This window comes from Phyllobates terribilis, unplaced genomic scaffold, assembly GCF_046119375.1.
Source record: "Phyllobates terribilis strain yellow unplaced genomic scaffold, ASM4611937v1 Scaffold_3__8_contigs__length_932513732, whole genome shotgun sequence".
Taxonomy (NCBI): Eukaryota; Metazoa; Chordata; class Amphibia; order Anura; family Dendrobatidae; genus Phyllobates; species Phyllobates terribilis.
The window spans coordinates 183,699,115-183,722,230 of record NW_027362763.1 but is presented as its reverse complement, the minus strand read 5'-3'; the positions used below and the strand labels follow the sequence as shown (position 1 = coordinate 183,722,230).

The 23,116-nt window shown below is 44.1% G+C and overlaps 1 protein-coding gene across 3 annotated transcripts in view; it reads left to right on the top strand.

Annotated features, from left to right (window-relative positions):
• The window catches only part of LOC141258003 (kyphoscoliosis peptidase-like), a 94,769-nt gene that overhangs the window by 57,161 nt on the left and 14,492 nt on the right, over positions 1-23,116 (top strand). For all 3 annotated transcript variants that reach the window (XM_073672992.1, XM_073672990.1, XM_073672993.1), the window contains 2 exons: positions 4,923-5,046; positions 8,598-8,786. In XM_073672992.1, the coding sequence (XP_073529093.1) occupies positions 4,923-5,046; positions 8,598-8,786 (313 nt within the window). The remainder of the gene's footprint in view (positions 1-4,922; positions 5,047-8,597; positions 8,787-23,116) is intronic.

The following is a 23,116-nucleotide window of genomic DNA, read 5'->3' as shown; positions in this document are numbered from 1 at the left end:
TTTCTGTACTAAATATTAAGTTTTGTTTTTCTATTGTATCAAATACTTTTTACATGCAATAAAGTGCTAATTAATTATGTAAAAATCATACAATATGATTTTCTGGAATTTTTTTTTTAAGATTCTGTCTCTCACAGTTGAAGTGTACCTACGATAAAAATTACAGACCTCTCCATTCTATGTAGGTGGGAAAACTTGCAAAATCAGCAGTGTATCAAATACTTATTTTCCTCACTGCACTAAGTCCATAGTCCCATGTAAATTGTTTTCTTTCCTGGAGAATAAAGCATGTAAAAATCGTTAAAGTTCTTACATGTGTTATCGTTGGTATATGTGTGTCCTTACCTCCCCAACGCGCGTTTCGTCCTTCTTTAGCAGAGGGCATATTGGGGGGAGAGACAGACTTGACCAAATAAAGGGTAAGTAGACAAGTGATTTGAAAGACTAGAGATCATGGAGGTCAAATGATAAAATTGGCTTGTTCTGATTGGTTGTGATGTAACATGGCGCGGGGCGGTATCCCTGAGGAATGTACTCGTCTCCTGCACCCTAGCATGTTACATGGAAGTGGGTTTCCTTGCTGGGTGTGGACTTGTGCTGTAGGGGCGGTATGCCCGTGTCAGGACCAGATGTTAACCAGTTCATGAAAGGAGACCACCATTTAAAATGAAACTTATTTTTACTGAAGCATAACTTTATATGAATTATATACAGCAGATAGTGGCATTTATCTTCAAGGACGTTTTTTAACTGCAAGCAACATGAACATACACATCTCCTTTGTTCCTGAAAACACTTTATTTTCTTCTCTTACTTCCTCTACTCTGTGTACAGCCCAGCACACTATCTTGGGAGCTTCTGTTATCCTCTGTGGGGGAGCTCCTCTCAGTTTCCAGTCCACAAGAGTCATAGACTGACTCCATCCAGTAGCAACATGTGATTTCTCCGTAAGAGAGGATGTGTCCCAATATGGCGACACTTGACTTTCTTTACTGTAGACGCTTAGTAGCTACAATGATACACATATTCTCTTCTATTTGCTTCCCTTTACTTTTGCCTTCTGTTACCACTCTGACAAAGACTCCGTACCGTCCTGCTAGGCTTCCTGCCCCAGGTCCCAATATTCTCTCTCTCTCACTCTCTCTGTTCCGATTTCAGACTGCTACTCGCTTCTTTTCTCTGCTATTTCTTCTCTTACATGCTCTTACTATCTGCTCCGGTAGTTACTCTCTTGCCACAGGGACACCAGCACTGCTCACACTAGACCTGAGGTCTTTATTCTGCACACTCTGAGCTCTTTGACTAACTACCAGGAAGTCCTCTATAATACTGCTGCATAGCCACTCCTTCTCTGGGCTAAACTCTGAACTTAAAGAGGTTGTCCACTACTAGAATAACCCCTTCTTGATCTAAATGTATGGCCTTGATAAAATAATAAAATAAAAAAGTTTATACTCACCTCCTGTGTCGGCACCGTTCCAGCTGTGTTGCACTTACTATTATTAAAAGGCCAGCAGTCGGCCCTCACTATTGTTAGAGGGCTATCACCTGGCTATGCTTTGTTGTTCCCATTATTGAGAAGTGGGTCTCCTATAGTGGTAATGCCCATGCAGTGACTGCCCAAATTTAGAAAAAACCTCAATACACCTTTGAAGACACACAGAGGGCCTGATTTTAAAAAATAATTTCCCATTATTAAGGAGCGGGTCTCCTATAGTGCTAATGCCCATGCAGTGACTGTAAGGCCTGCACAAAATTTAGAAAAACCCCAATACACCTTTGAAGACACATAGAGGGCCTGATTTAAAAAATAATTTTTCCCATTATTAAGGAGCGGGTCTCCTATAGTGTTATAGCGTATGCAGTAACTGTAAGGCCTGCCCAAAATTTGGAAAAACCCCAATACACCTTTGAAGACACATAGAGGGCCTGATTTAAAAAAATAATTTCCCATTAGTAAGGAGCGGGTCTCCTATACTGTTAGTGTATGAAGTAACTGTAAGGGCTGCCAAAAATTAGGACGCACTCCAATACCCCTTTGAAGAGACATAGAGGAGAGCCTCAGTAAAAAAAAAATTCCTGCCGGCTGGTTTCTGCTTCTGGGTGTATATCAGTCCCCACAGCCTCGGACTCCGGTGTCCGGTTGTAGTGTCCTCAGCCAGGGCGAGCTCTGCTCAACTCCAGCCCCTGGTCTTTAGCTACTGTTCCTACAGAGCTCCTGATGTATCTTTCCCTCTCCAGACTCTGACTCTCCTAATCCCGCCCCAGACCCAGTTTATAAGGGCAGATTCCTCCCCTCCCAGGTCTGGGTGGTCAGTGTTGCATGCTTAGGGCTCCTGACCAGAGAAATCTCCCACTTGCTCTCAGACATAATATTTCTATTACTGTGGCAACCAGACCCCTGGGGTGCCACATGTTCATCTCAAGATTCCTTCATAGAAGTTGGGTTTGCGGTTCATTGGTCTTTTTGAGATTCTGAGACAGAACAATTCAGTGGCATACAAGCTGAAACTCCCTGCCTCGTTACGGATAATTAATTCCTTCCATGTGTCTCTCCTCAAGCCTGTCATCCTTTAATCCTTTCTCTGATGATCCAGGTACCGCACCCAGCTCCAGTCTGAGCTGAGGATGTTTTTGAGGTAGAGAACATTCTGGCTACCAAGAGAGTAAGAGGAAAAGCTTTCTTTCTTGTGGATTTTAAGAGGTTTGGTCCTGACGAGAGGGAGCCCAGGGAGAACATTAATGCTCCTCTTCTTCTGGAGAAATTTCTCGTGGGCTTGAAGAAGAGGGGCGTAAAGGGGGGAGTAGTGTAGCATTGGTGTCTCTGCCTCCTGCTCAGCAGGGATGCCGATCCCCTTGCCGCCGTGGCCCCCGGCTGGTGTTTCCCGCGCTGCCGGTCCTCTCCCACTCTGGCTGTGCCCGGGGTGTGTGCACCATGTGCAGATCCCCGGGCACTGTGCTCAGGGCGTGTGCACGCGTTATCCCCATCTCTTAAAAGGGCCGCGCGCGCCGTCCTTAGATGTCCCCGGCCAATGGCCGGAGGACAGGTATTATTTAAAGCACCTCCCCCAACATGGAGGTGCCTGAGCAACATGTTAGTTTGTTTCCCTAACCTTCCTGTCAGTTCTCAGGTCCCAGTGCTGCCCGCCACCCTGTCTATCAGCCATGCCCGCCAGTATGTATATCAGTCATGCCCGCCAGCCTGTCTGTAATAATAATGGATACCACAGGAGTCTTTTTGCGTGGAACAAAGATACAACAGAACACAACTTATAGGTGTCAAAGTGTATATTATAAACACACGGTGTTTCAAACAAGTGCATACGAAAACACAAAGTCCATAAACACTCAGGGGAAAATGCAATTAGCAGAGCAGTTTGTAAAGCACTGTTCACACTAGAGGATGCTAGAAAACAAGGAAGTCTTTATCAAGTCCAAACAATATATATTATATAATCCAGGGAGGCCTGGGTAGGAAGTCCCAGATAATGCAGCACAGTCCCGTGCTCTAAATGTAATCAGCAAAGCAATCTGTAAAGCACAATTCACACTAGAAGATGCTAGAAAACAAGGAAGTCCTTATCAAGTCCATGCAAGGAAGTCCATACAATATTTAGATAATCCAGGGAGGCCTGGGTAGGAAGTCCCTGATAGTGCAGCACAGTCCCGTGCTCTGCAGCTATCTAAAGCAGGTGAGTCAGAGCAGAAACCAGCTTACTTGTTAGCAGAATGCAGGTGAAGACTGAGGCTCAGAGGTAGCAGCAGGAACAGCCAGGAGAAGGAGGGATACTGGTAACAACTGAATGCAGCAGAGTCTCTGAGAGCAGGTAACAGAAGATCCAAACAAGTCTGCAGGACAGAGCAGGAAACTAGGAAACCACCTGGAGCAGATCACAGGCAGAATACTCTAGCACTGATTAGAGGCTGGGGTGGAGTTATAAAGCAGGAAGACAAGGGGCACATGAGACAAAAGACACCATCTTGAAAGAGGGCAAAAAGGGCCAAAATGTAATTCAAAATATTTGCAGTCCTGACACTGTCTATCAGCCGTGCCCCCCAGCCTATCAGCCATGCCCACCAGCCTGCCTACCAGCCGTGCCCGACAGCCTGCCTACCAGCTGTGCCCGCCTGCCTGCCTACCAGCTGTGCCCGCTTGCCTGCCTACCAGCTGTGCCCGCGTGCCTGCCTACCAGCCTTGCCCACCTGCCTGCTCACCAGCTGTGCCCGTCGGTCTGCCCTCTTGCCGTGCCAGTCGGCGCCTGCAATCAGTCTTGTGTGAGTCACCTGCTCTCACATGAGGTTGGTCCCGGAGTAACACCTGGTCCACTTTCCCGGTCGCTCCTTGGCTCACGGAGTCATAAAGCCACCATAGAGCCAGCGTCGGTCCTGGTGAGGCCCCTAGTTACGCCCCTCCCGTCCCTCCTTGTACCACGCCATAGTGGTTCCACCACCCGGCACTGTAGCAGTGAGCAAGATGACCTACAAACCTGGATCAGTTACACCAGTTTTGTCAGGAAGAATGGGCCCAAATTCCGACCAACTATTGTGAGAAGCTTGTGGAAGGATATCCACTAATCAAATGTATGTAAACTTTTGACTTTGCAGTAAGCAATTAAAATGCCTTAAAACATTCTCTCTCATTATTCTAGCATTTGGCCAATATAAAAAATTATGGTAATCCTAATTTACCTAAAGTGGGAAAGGTTTATTCTGATTTCATGTCAGATATTGAGAAAAACATGAATATGTGTCTTTATATATAGTTTATGTAAACTTCTGGTTTCAATTTTCAATAAAGATTCATTCATTTATCTTTTGTAAGGGAGTATTTAGGTGACTCTAGTGGTGAAACCTTTTATTCAGTACTGTTTTTTCTTTGATTTATTGAAAACTTACATTTTTTATATATATTTTTATCTTAGAATACGACAAAAAAAGCCTACAAAATATATTCAGGAGTTCAGAATTAGATGAACCCGAACAAGTTCTAAGAAGACGGAAAGGTGTCTGTGCTGGATACTCCAGTTTGTTTCAGGCTATGTGCAGGTGAAATATTGAATGTCATAGTGCAAATTGTTTGCGTAGTAGAATGTGCAAATCCATTCAGGCTTCTGTAATAATATAATTATAGATAATCCCTTAATGAGGACCTTTTACTGGATTACTTAATTTAAACTGAGTGCCTCCTCTAGTTGCCGCTATGTCACTGATTCAGAATCAGTTTTTTTTTATGTCCATGTTTGGTAATAAAGAAGCAAATTTTCCCTTCAACCAGCTGTGTATGACACAAAACTTATGGCATACACAGTTCTGTATTTGATTGGACAGCATCATAGGGGAGAAGAAGGAAATGCCCACAGAGAAGTTCATTGGTATAAGCCCTGATGGTGGAAAGGAAAGTTACATCTCTATTACCGAAGGCATAATTTGGAAAGCAGGGCCACAGAAGAAACAAAAAAACTGTTTCAGAATCAGTAGAACAGTGGCAATTGGAAAAAGTACTCAGTCCAAATTAAAAAAATTCTAGTGATAGAATTTTTTATTTCCAACCTGTATATATTCTGTGTCTTGGGAAAAAAAAAACAACATCTTGGGAAAAAACGGCAAAACACTGCTTAATTCTCAACTTATGAGCAGCTGTGTCATAGAAGTGAATAGAGACGTGGCTGAAAAAGCGGGTCACTACTCCTTTCACACATGGGACTTTGAGGCCCCCTTTATGAGGATTGGTATACAGTGATGTGAAAAAGTGGTTTGCCCCTTCCTGATTTCTTACTTTTTTGCATGTTTGTCACACTTAAATATTTCAGATTACAATACAAATGTAAATATTAGATAAAGATAACACAAGTAATCACAAAATGCAGTTTTTAAATGAAGGTCTTTATTATTAAGGGAAAAATAATTCCAAACCTACAGGGCCCTGTGTGAAAAAGTGATTGCCCCCTAAACCTAATAACTGGTTGGGCCACCCTGAGCAGCAACAACTGCAATCAAGCGTTTGCCATAACTGGCAATGAGTCTTTTACCATGTTTTGGAGGAATTTTGTCCTACTCATCCTTGCAAAATTGTTGTAATTCAGCCACATTAGAGGGTTTCAGAGCATGAGCCGCCTTTCTAAGGTCATGCCACAGCATCTCAATCGGATTAAGGTCAGAACTAGTGATGAGTGAGTATATTCGGTTAACCCTTTCGGCAAGGATGCTCGGGTGAGTACCTTCAGCGTACTCGGTGATATGTTTGAATCACTCCCGTGTGCATGATTTGTCACTGTTTGACAGATTTAATACATGTGAGGAATGCTTAAGAAACAAGCATTCCTCACATGTATTAAAGCTGTCAAACAGTCGCAAATCATGCATATGGGAGTGATTTAAACATATCACCGAGTACGCTGAAAATACTCGGTACTCGCCCGAGCATACTCGCCGAAAGGGTTAACCAAACATACTCGCTCATCACTAGTCAGGACTTTGATTAGGCCAACCTAACTCTCCCCTGTTCCCATCTAAATGTTAATCTTAATCTGCTCCTGCCTATCCATCTGTCTCCACGTCCTCCATGCACCCAATAGCTCACGGTAACTGCTCTTAGACAGATACTGGCTGATGACCATGTTCTACCTATTGTGTTCCCCCATTTCCATGTAGATTATAAGCTTGTGAGCAGGGCCCTCACTCCTCCTGTAACTGTTGAAATGTGATACATTGTATTGTTTTTATTGTCTGTACATGTCCCTACTTAATTGTAAAGTGCTGCAGAATATGTTGGTGCTATATAAATAAAAAATTATTATTATTATTAGGCCACTCCAAAGTCTTAATTTTGTTTTTCTTAAGCCATTCAGAGGTGAACTTGCTGGTGTGTTTTGTATCATTGTCCTGCTGCACAACGCAAGTGCACTTCAGCTTGAGGTCTAAAACAGATGGCTGGACATTCTCCATCAGGATTTCATGGTAGACAGCAGAATTCATGGTTCCATTTAACACAGCAGGTCCTGAAGTAGCAAAACAGCCGCAGACCATCACACTACCACCACCATATTTTACTGCTGGTATGGTGTTCCTTTTCTGAAATGCTGTGTTACTTTTACACCAAATGTAATGGGACATACACTTTCCGAAAAGTTCAACTTTTGCCTTTTCAGTCCACACAGTGTTTTCCCAAAAGTCTTGGCAATCATCAAGATGTTTTCTGTCAAAACTGAGATGAGCCTTTTTGTTCTTTTTTGTTCAGCAGTGGTTTTCGTCTTGGAACTCTGCCATGCATGCTATTTTTGCCCAGTCTCTTCTTATGGTGAAATCATGAACGCTGGCCTTAACTGAGGCAAGTGAGGCCTGCAGTTCTTTGGATGTTGTTGTGTGGTAATTTTGGTCAGTCAGCCAGTCCTGGGAAGGTTCACCACTGTTCCATGTTTTAACATTTGTGGATAATGGCTCTCACTGTGGTTCGCTGGAGTCCCATAGCTTTAGAAATGGCTTTATAACCTTTTCCAGACTGATAGATCTCATTTACTTTGTTTCTCATTTGTTCCTGAATCTCTTTGTTTCGCAGCATGATGTCTAGCTTTTGAGGATGTTTTGGTCTACTTCACTTTGTCAGGCAGGTCTTATTTAAGTGATTTATTGATTGAGAACAGGTGTGGCAGTAATCAGGTATGTGTGTGACTAGGGAACTTGAACTCAGCTTCCCAATGATGTGATAAGCCACAATTAATTTATGTTTTGGGGGGGACAATCACTATTTCACACAGACCCGGAAGCTTTGGATTTATTTTTCCCTAAATAAAGACCTTCATTTAAAACTGCATCTTGTGTTTTTGTGTTATCTTTGTGTAATATTTAAATTTGTTTTGTGATCAGAAACATTTAAGTGTGATAAACATGCAGAAGAATAAGAAATCAGGAAGGGGGCAAATACTTTTTCACACCACTGCACAGCAGACTCACTTAAAACCCACCAATCTTGCACTAATCACCTGTCTACTCGAGAAGCTAAAAATTCCCATGAAAAGAACCTTTAAAAGTATCATTAAAGGGGTTGTGCACTACTGTACATTAATGGCCTGCGGGTCGGCGGTTCCCCACCTCTGCTTTCAGGCCTTGGACATCCATTTTTCATGTATGTGTTCTATCTGCTTTTTCTACATATAGAACATGTACACATTATAGTACATGGTGCTAATCACACGTCAGTGTATTTTTGAGCACCAGCAAAAAAATCACCAAGACATGTCCATTTTGAATCAGCATCTCAGATTAAAATTATCCTCTCAAGTCTACAGGTCCATGAAAATTAGGACAGCACCTATTCAGTCCATGTATTGTCCGTCATTAACATTGCAAAAGATAGGGGAAGCTTTATCATTTATTTATTTTTTCATATATGAAAATCACGGATGGTAAATATTTAAATACTGACCAAAGCCGATAAAACTCGGATGACACTCGGACTGTTGTTTGCGTACGTGAAAAATCACTGTCGTCTAAATGAGGCCAAACAGCGTCATCTTCCAAATGAATCCAATGCCATAATTTTTGAATGTACGATTAAAAGCATATTGTTTTGCAATATTTAATTGTTATTGTTTGTGTAGACATGCAGGTGTAATATGTGTAATAGTCAATGGCTATGGAAAGGGGGCAGAATACCAAGTGGGACAGAAAATGCCTTTCTTCAATGATCATACTTGGAACATGGTTTACCTGGAAGGGCGCTGGCATCATCTTGACAGTACATGGGGAGCTGGTAATGTTGATGAAGGTACATGCAAGTTCACATTTGAGTAAGTATTTTGTAATTGTCACAGTCTATAATAATAATAAAATATGTCTGTATTTTCCATTTATTGTGCTGCAAATGACAATACTGCTATCTGATTAACTGGTTTAAAAGGTAAGCATCATTTGAAAATATGTCAACATTTTATGGGGGCTGCAAATTGTCCAAATTGTAATCAATGGGGTTTGGGTTCTCAGTCCCCACTGATTGCACAAAACACTGCTCTAAAGCGCACAGCTCCGGCACAAGCTGCATGCACAAAGCGGTGTAGGGGCTCAATAGTAACTCTATGGGTTTGTCGAACACACTGCATACTGTCGTATACAGGCTCACAGAGTTACTAATGGGCCAATAAACTGCTCTGAGCGCACAGCTCATATTTTTTTGAGTGATGGGTGGTATCTCAGGACCCAGACTCCTTTCAATTAGTAACCAGTAACACTTTGCAGCTACTGTAAAATATTAAAAGTTTTTACAAATGATAGTTACCCTTTAAAAAATAAGTAGTGCTGAATATAAAAAGATTCCCAAGTGCAGCAAACAAAATGAAGTGTCCAATCCTTGTTCAAATTACATTTTAAAAAATGCAGCGCTTCACCAGGGATCCAGAAACAAAATCACCAAGAACAACCTCTCTTTATTATCCATGAGCATAGAGACAATTCACACCATCTGCATCCAATGTTAAAAGGGTTGTCCCCTCTCAGAAAACTATTCCCTATAAGTACAGTTTATTGTAAAAAACAGACAAACCTCTGCTTCACATACCGTCCCAGGTTCAGCACTGCATCTCCACTGCTGCATCGGTCTCCATTGTTTGGCTGCATCGATGACATCATGTCAACGTCGTTGCAACAAATCACTGAGCTCAGTGGCTCTGACGACGTAGACTGCACGAGCAGCTGAGCTCTGTGATTGGCTGCAGTGATGTCAATGTAATTTCACAACTGCAGCCAAAAAACGGGGACAAGGTCAGTGGTAGAGACACATTGCTGGACCTAGGGAGGGCAAGTAAAGAAACGTTTTGTTTTGTTTGTTTCTTTTTTTTTACAACAAACTGCATATAGGGAAAAGTTTTCTGAAAGGGAATAGTCCCTTTAAGCACCACCCTTTGTGAAAAAAAAAAATCAGTACACCATCTTTTTTAAGAAGGAGAAAGACAAGCAAGCGGAATCATGCAATCTACACCCAAATGATTAAATATTTTTGTAGATATATTTATTCACACCCACAAATGGCAATAAAATTCATGCAAGTAATGATCTAATCCTTTTAAAACTCAGTCTTGCATTGATCATCTTGAGTTCACAGTCAGTCTAGCTTCTTCTGGGGCACAACTTCTGGCTCCACTGAGTAATTTAAGGAAACCTGTCATGTCAATAAACGCTATTAACCTACCGATAAGGGGTTAATATTTACTAAGTGGCACACATGACTTAATTTATGGTTTGATGTCTTTACCTGTGTGGATGGGATAGTTTGTTACTAGTAGTGTTGAGCCACCCCCGTAGTGTTCGGGTTCGGTTCGGTTCGTCGAACACCGGGATGTTCGAGGAACTGTTCGTCGAACTGTTCGTCGAACACCTTAGAACACCGTCGAACACCGTTAAAACCAATGGCAGGCAAACAAAAACACATAGAAACACATAGAAAACACCTGCAAAGGTGTCCAAAAGCTGACAAACTGCTCAGAAGACACTCTCTTTAAAAAAGCCGGCCGGCAAATTCAGCAGCGGCATACACCGGTACCCGACAATTTAGACAAGAAGGAATAGAGCATCACACATAGATTAGATAGATAGAAACATGTCAGTCACACATATAAGAAGCACAGTGACAGTGTTGGTTACTGCACTTGTCATTTAGTGTAAAGGATTTATTAAAAAAAATATTAGTGTTTTCATGCACCGTCTCTTTAAAAAAGCCGGCCGGCAATTCAGCATCTGTACCCGACAATTTAGAACAGAAAGAATAGAGCTTCACACATAGATTAGATAGATAGAAACATGTCAGTCACATATATAATAAGTACAGTGATAGTGTTGCTTACTGTACTTGTCATTTAGTGTAAAGGATTTATTTAAAAAAATAATAGTGTTTTCATGCACTGTCTCTTTAAAAAAGCCGGCCGGCAATTCAGCAGCGGTACCCGACAATTTAGAACAGAAAGATAGAGCATCACACATAGATTAGATAGATAGAAACATGTCAGTCACATATATATGAAGTACAGTGATAGTGTTGGTTACTGTACTTGTCATTTAGTATTAAAATAAAGGATTTATTATTAAAAAAATTGGCGTGGGGTTCCCCTTAATTTTAGGCTCTAGCGGAGGTTAAGCAGACGGCTGGGGCAGATGTTTGAAGCCTGGGAAGGGGGTAATACCCACGGAGCTTCCCAGGCTACTAATATCAGCCTCCAGCTGAATACATAGCCTTTACTAGCTATTAAAATGGGGGACCCCCCCAAAAAAATGACGTGGGGTCCCCCCTAATTTAATAGCTAGCAAAGGCTAGGCAGACAGCTGGGGGCTGATATTAATAGCCCAGGAAGGGAGCCATGAATATTGGCCCCCTCCCAGGCTAGAAACACCAGCCGTCAGCCGCCCCAGAAATGGCGCATTCATAGGATGCGCCAATTCTGGCACTTAGCCTCGCTCTTCCACGCTGCCCTGGTGCGGTGGCAGGGGGTAATAGGGTTGGGGTTGATGTCAGCTTATAATGCCAGCTGACATCAAGCCCAGGTTAGTAATGGAGAGGCGTCTATAAGACACCCCCATTACTAACCCCATAGTCAAAGTTAAAAAAAAACACAAACACCCAGAATAAAGTCCTTTAATTGAAATAAAGACACAATCCTTTATTGTTCTAAATTAAACCATACTTACCATCACGCCCATTCCAGCTGAAGCCAACGATCTCCTGCAATAAAAGAAAAATAATAAAGCAACCTCATCCTTACCTTTCCATGGTTCCCACGACAGCTTCAGCTCTGCTACATCGAGATGACTGGCTGGACCGCAGCAGAACGCTGCCATCCAGCCTGTCATCCCGCAGACACTGAGAAGCGCAGGCTTGCTTGCGCTGCTCAGCGTCTCTCTGTGACGACATCCAGATGAGCCGAGTTCATGTCCAATGAACTCGGCTCACCTCATGCACGTCACTGACAGCGTGGGAAAATTCTCACGCTGAAGCGCTGATTGCAGGAGAATTTTCCCACGCTGTCAGTGACGTGCAGGAGGTGAGCTGAGTTCATTGGACATGAGCTCACCTCATGCACATCACTGACAGCGTGGGAGTATTCTCCTGCACTCAGCACTTCAGCGTGAGAATTTTCCCACGCTGTCAGTGACGTGCATGAGGTGAGCCGAGTTCATTGGACATGACCTCGGCTCATCTGGATGCCGTCACAGCGAGACAGTGAGGAGCGCAAGCATGCCTGCGCTTCTCAGTGTCTGCGGGATGACAGACTGGATGGCAGCGTTCTGCTGCGGTCCAGCCTGTCATCTCGATGTAGCAGAGCTGAAGCTGTCGTGGGAACCATGGAAAGGTAAGGATGAGGTTGGTTTATTATTTTTCTTTTATTGCAGGAGATCGTTGGCTTCAGCTGGAATGGGTGTGATGGTAAGTATGGTTTAATTTAGAACAATAAAGAATTGTGTCTTTATTTCAATTAAAGGACTTTATTCTGGGTGTTGTGTTTTTTTTAAATACTTTACTAGAAATTCATGGCGGTCATGTCTAATACTGGCGTGACCCCATGAATTTTGGGCTTGGGGCCAGCTGATAATACCAAGCTGGCCCTAACCCCTTTATTACCCAGTGAGCCACCGCACCAGGGCCCTGGATGAGTTGGGTACAGCGCCAGAAGATGGCGCTTCTATGAACGCGCCATTTTCCGGGGTGGCTGCGGACTGCAATTTGTAGCGGGGGGGGGCCCATAAAGCTTGGGCCTCCCTGCGCTGCAGATTCCAGCCCCCAGCTGCCTAGTTGTACCTGGCTGGACACAAAAATAGGGCGAAGCCCCACGTACTTTTTTTTTAATTATTTCATGAAATTCATGAAATAATTAAGAAAAAAAGGCCTTCCCTATATTGTTGTGTCCGGCCAGGTACAAATAGGCAGCTGGTGGTTGGGGGCAGCCCGTTCCTGCCTGCTGTACCTGGCTGGACACAAATATAGTGCGAAGCCCCACTTCAATTTTTTTTAATTATTTCATGAAATTCATGAAATAATTAAGAAAAAAAGGGCTTCCCTATATTGTTGTGTCCGGCCAGGTACAAATAGGCAGCTGGTGGATGGGGGCAGCCCGTTCCTGCCTGCTGTACCTGGCTGGACACAAATATAGTGCGAAGCCCCACTTCAATTTTTTTAAATTATTTCAGGAAATTCATGAAATAATTTAAAAAAAATTGACGTGGGGCTTCGCACTATATTTGTGTCCAGCCAGGTACAGCAGGCAGGAACGGGCTGCCCCCAACCACCAGCTGCCTATTTGTACCTGGCCGACACAACAATATAGGGAAGCCCTTTTTTTCTTAATTATTTCATGAAATAATTTAAAGAAAATTGACGTGGGGCTTCGCCCTGTTTTTGTGTCCAGCCAGGTACAACTAGGCAGCTGGGGGCTGGAATCCGCAGCGCAGGGAGGCCCAAGCTTTCTGGGCCACCCCCGCTGCAAATTGCAGTCCGCAGCCACCCCGGAAAATGGCGCGTTCATAGAAGCGCCATCTTCTGGCGCTGTACCCAACTCATCCAGGGCCCTGATGCGGTGGCTCACTGGGTAATAAAGGGGTTAGGGCCAGCTTGGCATTATCAGCTGGCCCTAAGCCCGAAATTCATGGGGTCACGCCAATATTAGACATGACCACCATGAATTTCTAGTAAAGTATTTAAAAAAAACACAACACCCAGAAAAAAGTCCTTTAATTGAAATAAACACACAATTCTTTATTGTTCTAAATTAAACCATACTTACCATCACGCCCATTCCAGCTGAAGCCAACGATCTCCTGAAATAAAAGAAAAATAATAAAGCAACATCATCCTTACCTTTCCATGGTTCCCATGACAGCTTCAGCTCTGCTACATCGAGATGACAGGCTGGACCGCAGCAGAACGCTGCCATCCTGCCTGTCATCCCGCAGACACTGAGAAGCGCAGGCATGCTTGCGCTCCACAGTGTCTCTCTGTGAGGGCATCCAGATGAGCCGAGTTAATGTCCAATGAACTCGGCTCACCTCATGCACGTCACTGACAGCGTGGGAAAATTCTCCTGCACTCAGCGCTTCAGCGTGGGAGAATTCTCACACTGAAGCGCTGAGTGCAGGAGAATTCTCCCACGCTGTCAGTGACGTGCAGGAGGTGAGCTGAGTTCATTGGACATGAGCTCACCTTATGCACGTCACTGACAGCGTGGGAAAATTCTCCTGCACTCAGCGCTTCAGCGGGAGAATTCTCACGCTGAAGCGCTGAGTGCAGGAGAATTCTCCCACGCTGTCACTGACGTGCAGGAGGTGAGCTGAGTTCATTGGACATGAGCTCACCTTATGCATGTCACTGACAGCGTGGGAGAATTCTCCTGCACTCACCGCTTCAGCGTGAGAATTTTCCCACGCTGTCAGTGACGTGCATGAGGTGAGCCGAGTTCATTGGACATGAACTCGGCTAATCTGGATGTCGTCACAGAGAGACGCTGAGCAGCGCAAGTAAGCCTGCGCTTCTCAGTGTCTGCGGGATGAGAGGCTGGATGGCAGCGTTCTGCTGCGGTCCAGCCTGTCATCTCGATGTAGCAGAGCTGAAGCTGTCGTGGGAACCATGGAAAGGTAAGGATGAGGTTGCTTTATTATTTTTCTTTTATTGCAGGAGATCGTTGGCTTCAGCTGGAATGGGCGTGACGGTAAGTATGGTTTAATTTAGAACAATAAAGGATTGTGTCTTTATTTCAATTAAAGGACTTTATTCTGGGTGTTTGTGTTTTTTTTAACTTTGACTATGGGGTTAGTAATGGGGGTGTCTTATAGACGCCTCTCCATTACTAACCTGGGCTTGATGTCAGCTGGCATTATAAGCTGACATCAACCCCAACCCTATTACCCCCTGCCACCGCACCAGGGCAGCGTGGAAGAGCGAGGCTAAGTGCCAGAATTGGCGCATCCTATGAATGCGCCATTTCTGGGGCGGCTGACGGCTGGTGTTTCTAGCCTGGGAGGGGGCCAATATTCATGGCTCCCTTCCTGGGCTATTAATATCAGCCCCCAGCTGTCTGCCTAGCCTTTGCTAGCTATTAAATTAGGGGGGACCCCACGTCATTTTTTTTGGGGGGTCCCCCATTTTAATAGCTAGTAAAGGCTATGTATTCAGCTGGGGGCTGATATTAGTAGCCTGGGAAGCTCCGTGGGTATTACCCCCTTCCCAGGCTTCAAACATCTGCCCCAGCCGTCTGCTTAACCTCCGCTAGAGCCTAAAATTAAGGGGAACCCCACGCCAATTTTTTTAATAATAAATCCTTTATTTTAATACTAAATGACAAGTACAGTAACCAACACTATCACTGTACTTCATATATATGTGACTGACATGTTTCTATCTATCTAATCTATGTGTGAAGCTCTATTCTGTCTGTTATAAATTGTCGGGTACAGATGCTGAATTGCCGGCCGGCTTTTTTAAAGAGACGGTGCATGAAAACACTATTATTTTTTTTGATAAATCCTTTACGCTAAATGACAAGTACAGTAAGCAGCACTTTCACTGTACTTCGTATATATGTGGCTGACATGTTTATATCTATCTAATCTATGTGTGAAGCTCTATTCTTTCGGTTCTAAATTGTCGGGTACAGGTGTATGCCGCTGCTGAATTGCCGGCTTTTCATGTTTCACTGTTGGCACTGTTCCCATCGATTTGGGCAATCACTGTAATGCCACAACCACCATGGCTGTGGCATTACAGTGAGTGGCAGACAATCCCTGCATGATTGGTGCTCTAAATAGCGCCAGACATGCAGGACACGCTTTTGGTGCACGAACAGTTATCGAACATAACCTCGAACAGCCGAATTTTTTGCAAATCGTTCGGGTTCGTCGAACAACTCGAACACCGCCCAAAACAGCTCGAATTTGAGATTGGCGAACAGTTCTAGTCGAACACCGCTCATCTCTAGTTACTAGTGATGAGCGAGTATGTTCTGTTAACCCTTTCGCCGAGTATGCTCGGGCCAAGCCCCGAGTAGTTACAGCTGCTCGGTGATATGGTTGATCGCTCCCATGTGCATGATTTGCGACTGTTTGACAGTTTTATTACATGTGAGGAATGTCTATTTCTTACACATTCCTCACATGTAATAAAACTGTCAAACAGTTGCAAATCATGCACACGGGAGGGATTCAACCAAATCACCGAGCAGATATAAATACTCGGAGCATACTCGGAACAGAACATACTCCCTCAACACTATTTGTTACCAACATGTTGCTAGAATTTCATGTCAATAGCACCTTTAGAAATATATTTACTTAGTAAATTGATGACATGTTCAATACTTATTTCACCCGAAGTATGTATATATATAAATTGTAGCAAAGACAGGTAGGACTGGATTAAATTCCAGCATTACAGGCCTTAATTAGATGTACCTGCCTAGATTTGACTAAGAACCAGGAAATGGGTTCACCTTGTGTCAGTTTGCTGGATGTTGAGCAGAGTGGAGTGTGTTGATGTGAAGAGGTTACTAGGATGTAAGACGCAGACAAGGACGAGACGGAAGTAACTAACAACTATTTATTTTCTTAACAAAAAATTAAGGGGTTAATTGTGCAAGTGGTCAATTATTCAGATCACGATATCAGGTCATACAATATTAGCAATAATGACAAGAAACCTAATTTAACAGTTGCAATATGAGTTTCTCTATTCTATCTTTCAGTAAGGACTGCGCCATGATGTGTCTTGTATGATAACTGTCAGGGGCAGCACCCACAATGATGAGATCATCAGTAGAATATTCCTTCAGAACAGTTTTCAATTAATTTATGGGTGCTAACAGAGGTCACCAGTATTTCTCACTAGGCACTTCTCACACTGGCCGATCCATGTCCCTTCTGCTGCCCAGCTTTTGCCCGAAACTTGTCCCATACGTCAGCTTTGGAAGTAACAGCCTGGTTTACTCATGCCTCTTGATCACCACAGCGGACGTCCACTCCTGGATAGCGTTCTACATTCAGTCTTCGATGCTTGACCTATGACGCCCAGCTATCGGGTCTTGACTGATGAAGGCTGGGCTTCAGGCTTGATCAGAATAGTCTGGATCCCAGGTCTTGACTGGCATAGTCTGGATCTCGCTGTCTGCATCACGACGTCCCGCCTGTCTCACTCCCCAAGCGCATCCCGGTGACTCAGCCTCTGCGCCCCTCTGCTCACACATCCCTCTAGTCTCACATGTAAGCGCCAACTGCTAACACTTGAAACCAGTGTTCCCTCTAGATCCATCCTTCCAGCAAATCTTCTCCCATCCTTCAGTTCTGCCTGATTCAGCTTGAACAGGTGATGGTGACCTTTGGTCCCAAGTGCTGCACAATGCTGAGAAACCACATCTTCTATTGCGCATCCCCGTATATTGAAGCTGGTGAGTGACCAGTCAAAATGTAAGCTACAGCTGGGAGAGAGATAAGCCCAAGTCACTCTCTGAGGGTTGGAGCTGCAGAGTAACATGTGGAAGTTGCAGCCTGTTCACTGTGAACAGGCTGCAATAGGCTGGAGATGAACACTTCTGTTTGGTCTGGAAGATGCTGGAGCTAAGGCGGAAGGGTATACTGTGAGCAAAACAACCTCAAAACATCTTTGAATCTCCACCATATTTGACTGTAGTTACTGTGTTATTTTCTTTGTAAGCCTTATTTCATTTTTTGGAGAACAGGAGAATGCAGTGGCATAATGACCATGGTCGCAGTAGTCGCTACTATGACTGGGTCTATGAGGGTGAGGGGCCTGCCGATGCTAGCCCCTACTTCAGATCCACATCCAGTTGAAGTGTGTGTTCTGTGTGTTGCAATATACGCTGCTGGTCAATCAGTGGTCAACAGCTGACAATTGCATGCACGACTAGGGGCACATGGCAGTGGCGTCATGCACTCCTGTCGCTTGAACGCTGAAGTCAGCTGCCGGCTTCAGAAGGCAATGATGCATGGCAGGGGAACGGAGCGAATGTGAGTAGGAGCATTTTTTTTTCTACGCTTTAAAAAACTTCGGCGCTGACAGAATGGGGGACATATACCAGGATGAGGGACATACACCAGGATACGTGAAATATACTTGGATGGGGGACATGACATATATGAGGATGGAGCTCAGGCTGGGGGACATATACCAGGATGGGGGACATACAGTGGGGAAAATTCCCCCCTACAAAGAATGGAGAGGTCTGTAATTTTTAACGTAGATACACTTCAACTGTGAGAGACAGAATCTAGAAATAAAAAACAGAAAATCACATTGTATGATTTTTAATTAATTAAAATGCATTTTATTGCATGAAATAAGTATTTGATCAGCTACTAACCAGCAAGAATTCTGGCTCTCACAGACCTATTAGTTTTTCTTCGAGAAGACCTCCTACTCTGCACTCATTAGGTGTATTAATTGCACCTGTTTGAACTCGTTACCTGTATAAAAGGCACCTGTCCACACACTCAATCAATCACACTCCAACTTCTCCACCATAGTTAAGACCAAATAACTGTCTAAGGACTCCAGGGACAAAATTGTAGACCTGCACAAGGATGGGATGGGCTACAGGACAATAGGCAAGCAGCTTGGTGAGAAGGCAACAACTGTTGGCACAATTATAAGAAAATGGAAGAAACACAAGATGACTGTCAATCTTCCTCGGTATGGGGGTAAGGTTGATTCTGAGAAAGGTCAGGAGTCAGCCCAGAATTACAAGAGGAGGACCTGGTCAAAGATCTGAAGAGAGCTGGAGCCAAAGTCTTAAACATTACCGTTAGTAACACACTATGCTGTCATGGATTAAAATCCTGCAGGGCACGCAAGGTCCCCCTGCTTACACCAGCACATGTCCAATCCCATTTGAAATCCACCAATGACTATCTGGATGTTCCAGAGGAGACATGGGAGAAGGTCATGTGGTCAGATGAGACAAAAATAGAACTTTTTGATATCGACTCCACTTGTCGTATCTGGAGGAAGAAGAATGATGACGAGTACAATCCCAAGAACACCATCCCATTCGGGAAGCATGTTGGGGGAAACACCATACCTTGGGGGTGCTTTTTGGCAAAGGGGACAGGACAACTGCACCATATTGAAGGAAGCATTGATGGGGTCATGTATCGTGAGATTTAGGCCAACAACCTCCTTTCCCCAGTAAAAACATTGAAAATGGGTCTTCCAGCGTGACAATGACCCAAAACACACAGAAATGGCAACTAAGGAATGGCTTTGTAAGAAGCATTTCAAGGTCCTGGAGTGGCCTAGCCAGTCTCCAGACCTGAACCCAATAGAAAATTTTGGAGGGAGCTGAAACTCAATGTTGCCCAGCGATAGCCCTGAAACCTGAAAGATCTGGAAAAGATCTGTATGGACGAGTGGGCCAAATTCCCTGCTGCAGTGTATGTCAAGTTGGTCAAGAACTACAGGAAACATCTGATCTCTGTAATTGCAAAGAAAGGTTTCTGTACCCAATATTAAGTTCTGTTTTTTATTGTATCAAATACTTATTTCATGCAATAATATGAAAACTAATTATGTAAAAATTATACAAGTTGATTTTCTGGATTTTTTTTAAGATTCTGTTTCACAGTTGAAGTGTACCTACCTTAAAAATTGCAGACTCCTCAATTAAAGTCACATATAGTTCAGCTAGCGTTACCTTTTTTTAGTATTTTTATATGTATATCTATAATTGTTTTATATATATTTGCATGTATACAAAGTCACTGGCAAAGTATTGGAGGGGAGATATGTAGCACTGAGATTATTAGCTCTAGTAATTAAACATAGGTAAAAAGTTCCAGCACACAACGGGGTTAATCAGCCATCTTTAATGCTAGGATGATTGAACACCTGTAGAGAGGGAGGAGGTTAAAGGATAAAACTCACAGCCTTTAGAGCATTTGTTGTGGGGTAGGCCTGGATGTGAAAGCTCTGAGCTGTTTGTTTCTCAGATGCTGGATGTATGGAGATTGCAGGTCTCCTGGTTTGAATCCCTTTGTTAAAGGACATGGAAGCTGGACTCTAAGCCTGGTGGGATAACCAGCACTATTGTATGGACTTGTTATTTTTATGTTTTACCTTCTGCCGGATAAAGGCTGTATTTGCGTTTTCTGGTGACGTGGTTTATGAGGATTGCAATAAATCAGCCACACTTTAAATAGAAACGGATTCTGTGTTTGCCTCTTTAAGAAGCCGAGTGAGTTGATCTACCACAATACATACACACACATGTATGTATGTACAGTGTATATATACAGGTGCATCTCACTAGATTAGAATATCATCATAAAGTTACAAAAAGTGAAACTCATATATAGAGTCATTACAAACAGAGTGATCTATTTCAAGTGTTTATTTCTGTTAATGTTGATGATTATGGCTTACAGCCAATAAAAACACAGAAGTCATTATCTCAGTAAATTAGAATACTTTATAACAATAGCTTGAAAAATGTTTTTAAAATCCAAAATGTTGGCCTACTGAAATGTATGTTCAGTAAATGCACTGAATACTTGGTCGGGGCTCCTTTTGCATCAATTACTGCATCAACGAGGCGTGGCATGGAGGCGATCAGCCTGTGGCACTGCTGAGGTGTTATGGAAGCCCAGGTTGCTTTGATAACAGCCTTCAGCTCGTCTGCATTGTTGGTCTGGTGTCTCATCTTCCTCCTGACAATACCCCATAGATTCTCTATGGGGTTAAGGTCAGGCGAGTTTGCTGGCCAATCAAGCACAGTGATACGGTTGTTTTTACACCAGGTATTGGCACTTTTGGCAGTGTGAACAGGTGCCAAGTCCTGCTGAAGAATGAAATTTCCATTTCCAAAAAGCTTGTCGGCAGAGGGAAGCATGAAGTGCTCTAAAACTTCCTGGTAGATGGCTGCATTGACTTTGGTCTTGATAAAACACAGTGGACCTACACCAGCAGATGACATGGCTCCCCAAACCATCACTGATTGTGGAAACTTCACACTAGACCTCAAGCAGCTTGGATTGTTTGCCTCTCCACTCTTCCTTCAGACTCTGGGACCTTGATTTCCAAATGAAAATTGGAATTTTGGGACCTTGTGGAGTGTGTCAATGACTGCCTTCTGGACATCTGTCAAGTCAGCAGTCTTCCCCATGATTGTGGAGCTTACTGAAACAGACCAAGGGACCTTTATAAACACTTTGGAAGCCTATGCAGGTGTTTTTTGTTAATTATTTTAATTTACTGAGATAATGGCTTTTGTGTTTTCATTGACTGTAAGCCATAATCATCAACATTAACAGAAAAAAACACTTGAAATAGATCACTCTGTTTGTAATGACTCTATATAATATGAGTTTCACTTTTTGTATCGAAGAACTGAAATAAATTAACTTTTTGATAATATTCTAATTTAGTGAGATGCACCAGTATGTATGTATATCACCTCTAGACAGAATAAAATAAGTGTGAATAGACGCTGCTGCTGTTGACGCGCTCCCAGGGCCGTGGGGTACTCGGCAGCCGGGCCTCTGTGTATGCCGGTATGGCGGGGATATCACGGTGGCTGGCCCGGTCTGTGACCCAGGGCGGTCAGTGCAAAGGGGGCTTATTAATTAAAATTTATAGAGTTCGTGACGCCACCTGTGGATTGCGGCTAGAGGGAGCCGCCGCTGCGGAGCAATCCTCTGGAGCTGGTGTTACAGCAGCAGGGGTGGTGTGGCTCTCCACAGGTAGAGCTAGCTCCAGGGCAGTGTAGTTAGTGTAAGGTGCGCTGGGCGTTGTAGTGCAGAGAGAAAGATGGCGCTGATGAAATAATGGACGGAGGCAGTGCAGTGCAGTCATCCAAGTTTTTACTCACAGTCATTAAGGCAGTTCCACTGGTGCACTGATCGGGTGCTAGCCTCCCACGTCGCGCTGCGTTCACCAGGCAGGGGTTCAGTTCTTCCTCAGGCAGTTTAGGAGTACCTGGCAGGACCCCACTTTCTCATGTTCCTATCTAGACCGTCTTCACACTGGGTCTTTCTCCCTCCTGCCCTGCGCTGCCCACTCTCAATCCTGCTCGGGTGCTCTGAAGTCCCTCCTGTCCGTCGGAGTTCACAGACTTGCTTGACCATCACGGGGATTAGAATGCGGCTTACGATCCCTCTGTCTTCTGACAGATTTGGGGCGTACGGGTGCCATCCTGCACTCGCCGTACCCCCTAGGATCCCTTCTTAGAATGGAGCCAACTCCCTGCTCCCCTCCTGGGCCTCTATCACTAGGCCCTAGTCATGGAGCAGAGTTCCTAAAGAGACTCTGCCCCCGGACTGTTCTTCTGAACTGTCCTGAGCTGTTCTTTTGAACTGCTCTCCTACTGACTACTCAACTGAACTGCCACCCTAAGATGGCTTCCCTTTATATACCTCCTTCTACAAGTGCTCCCTCTAACTACTTCCTCCACCCACACCCACTACTGGTTCCCCCTACCTTTGGTTCCCCCCACTCCAGCCAGGGACAGGGCTCAGCAGAAAACACATTGCATCTTCCTGCTCCGTGTGCGCATTGTGCTCCGGCGTCTTGATGCAGGTCTGCACATGCCTGGGAGTCATAGCAACTCCTAGCGTGCTTGGGCTGGCTTGACAGCTGGGGGCAGGCGCCTCGTGGTTGCGGTGATCTGAGCACGCGCCGAACCCTCGATACTATTGGTGAAATGGAAACCATGTGATCAGATCACATCATAAATGGTCCTACGGGCATTTTCACTTAATTTCCCCTTGAGAAAGCGTTAAGGCGGTACGCGAAACGCGCATTGGGGATCCACACAACCTGTTTGCACAACCTGGGTGGGGTCCTTTCCTGCTGCATGGGTAAGGTTGTTTTGTGGGCATATTTGGTTGGGATCCTTCAAGATTATTTAATACTTTAACTTCTAATGAATGGATATTTCTAATTTACTGAGATAATGACTTATGTGTTTTCATTGGCTGTAAGCAATAATCATCAACATTAACAGAAATAAACACTTGAAATAGATCACTGCTATGATCTGCAACAATACTAAGGAAAGAAAGGGGAAAGCTATCCCTACAGTAAGACTAAGCTGAATCCCTACGAGGTAGCGGGCTGCCTGTTCCTTGCGAACAGACCCGCCTT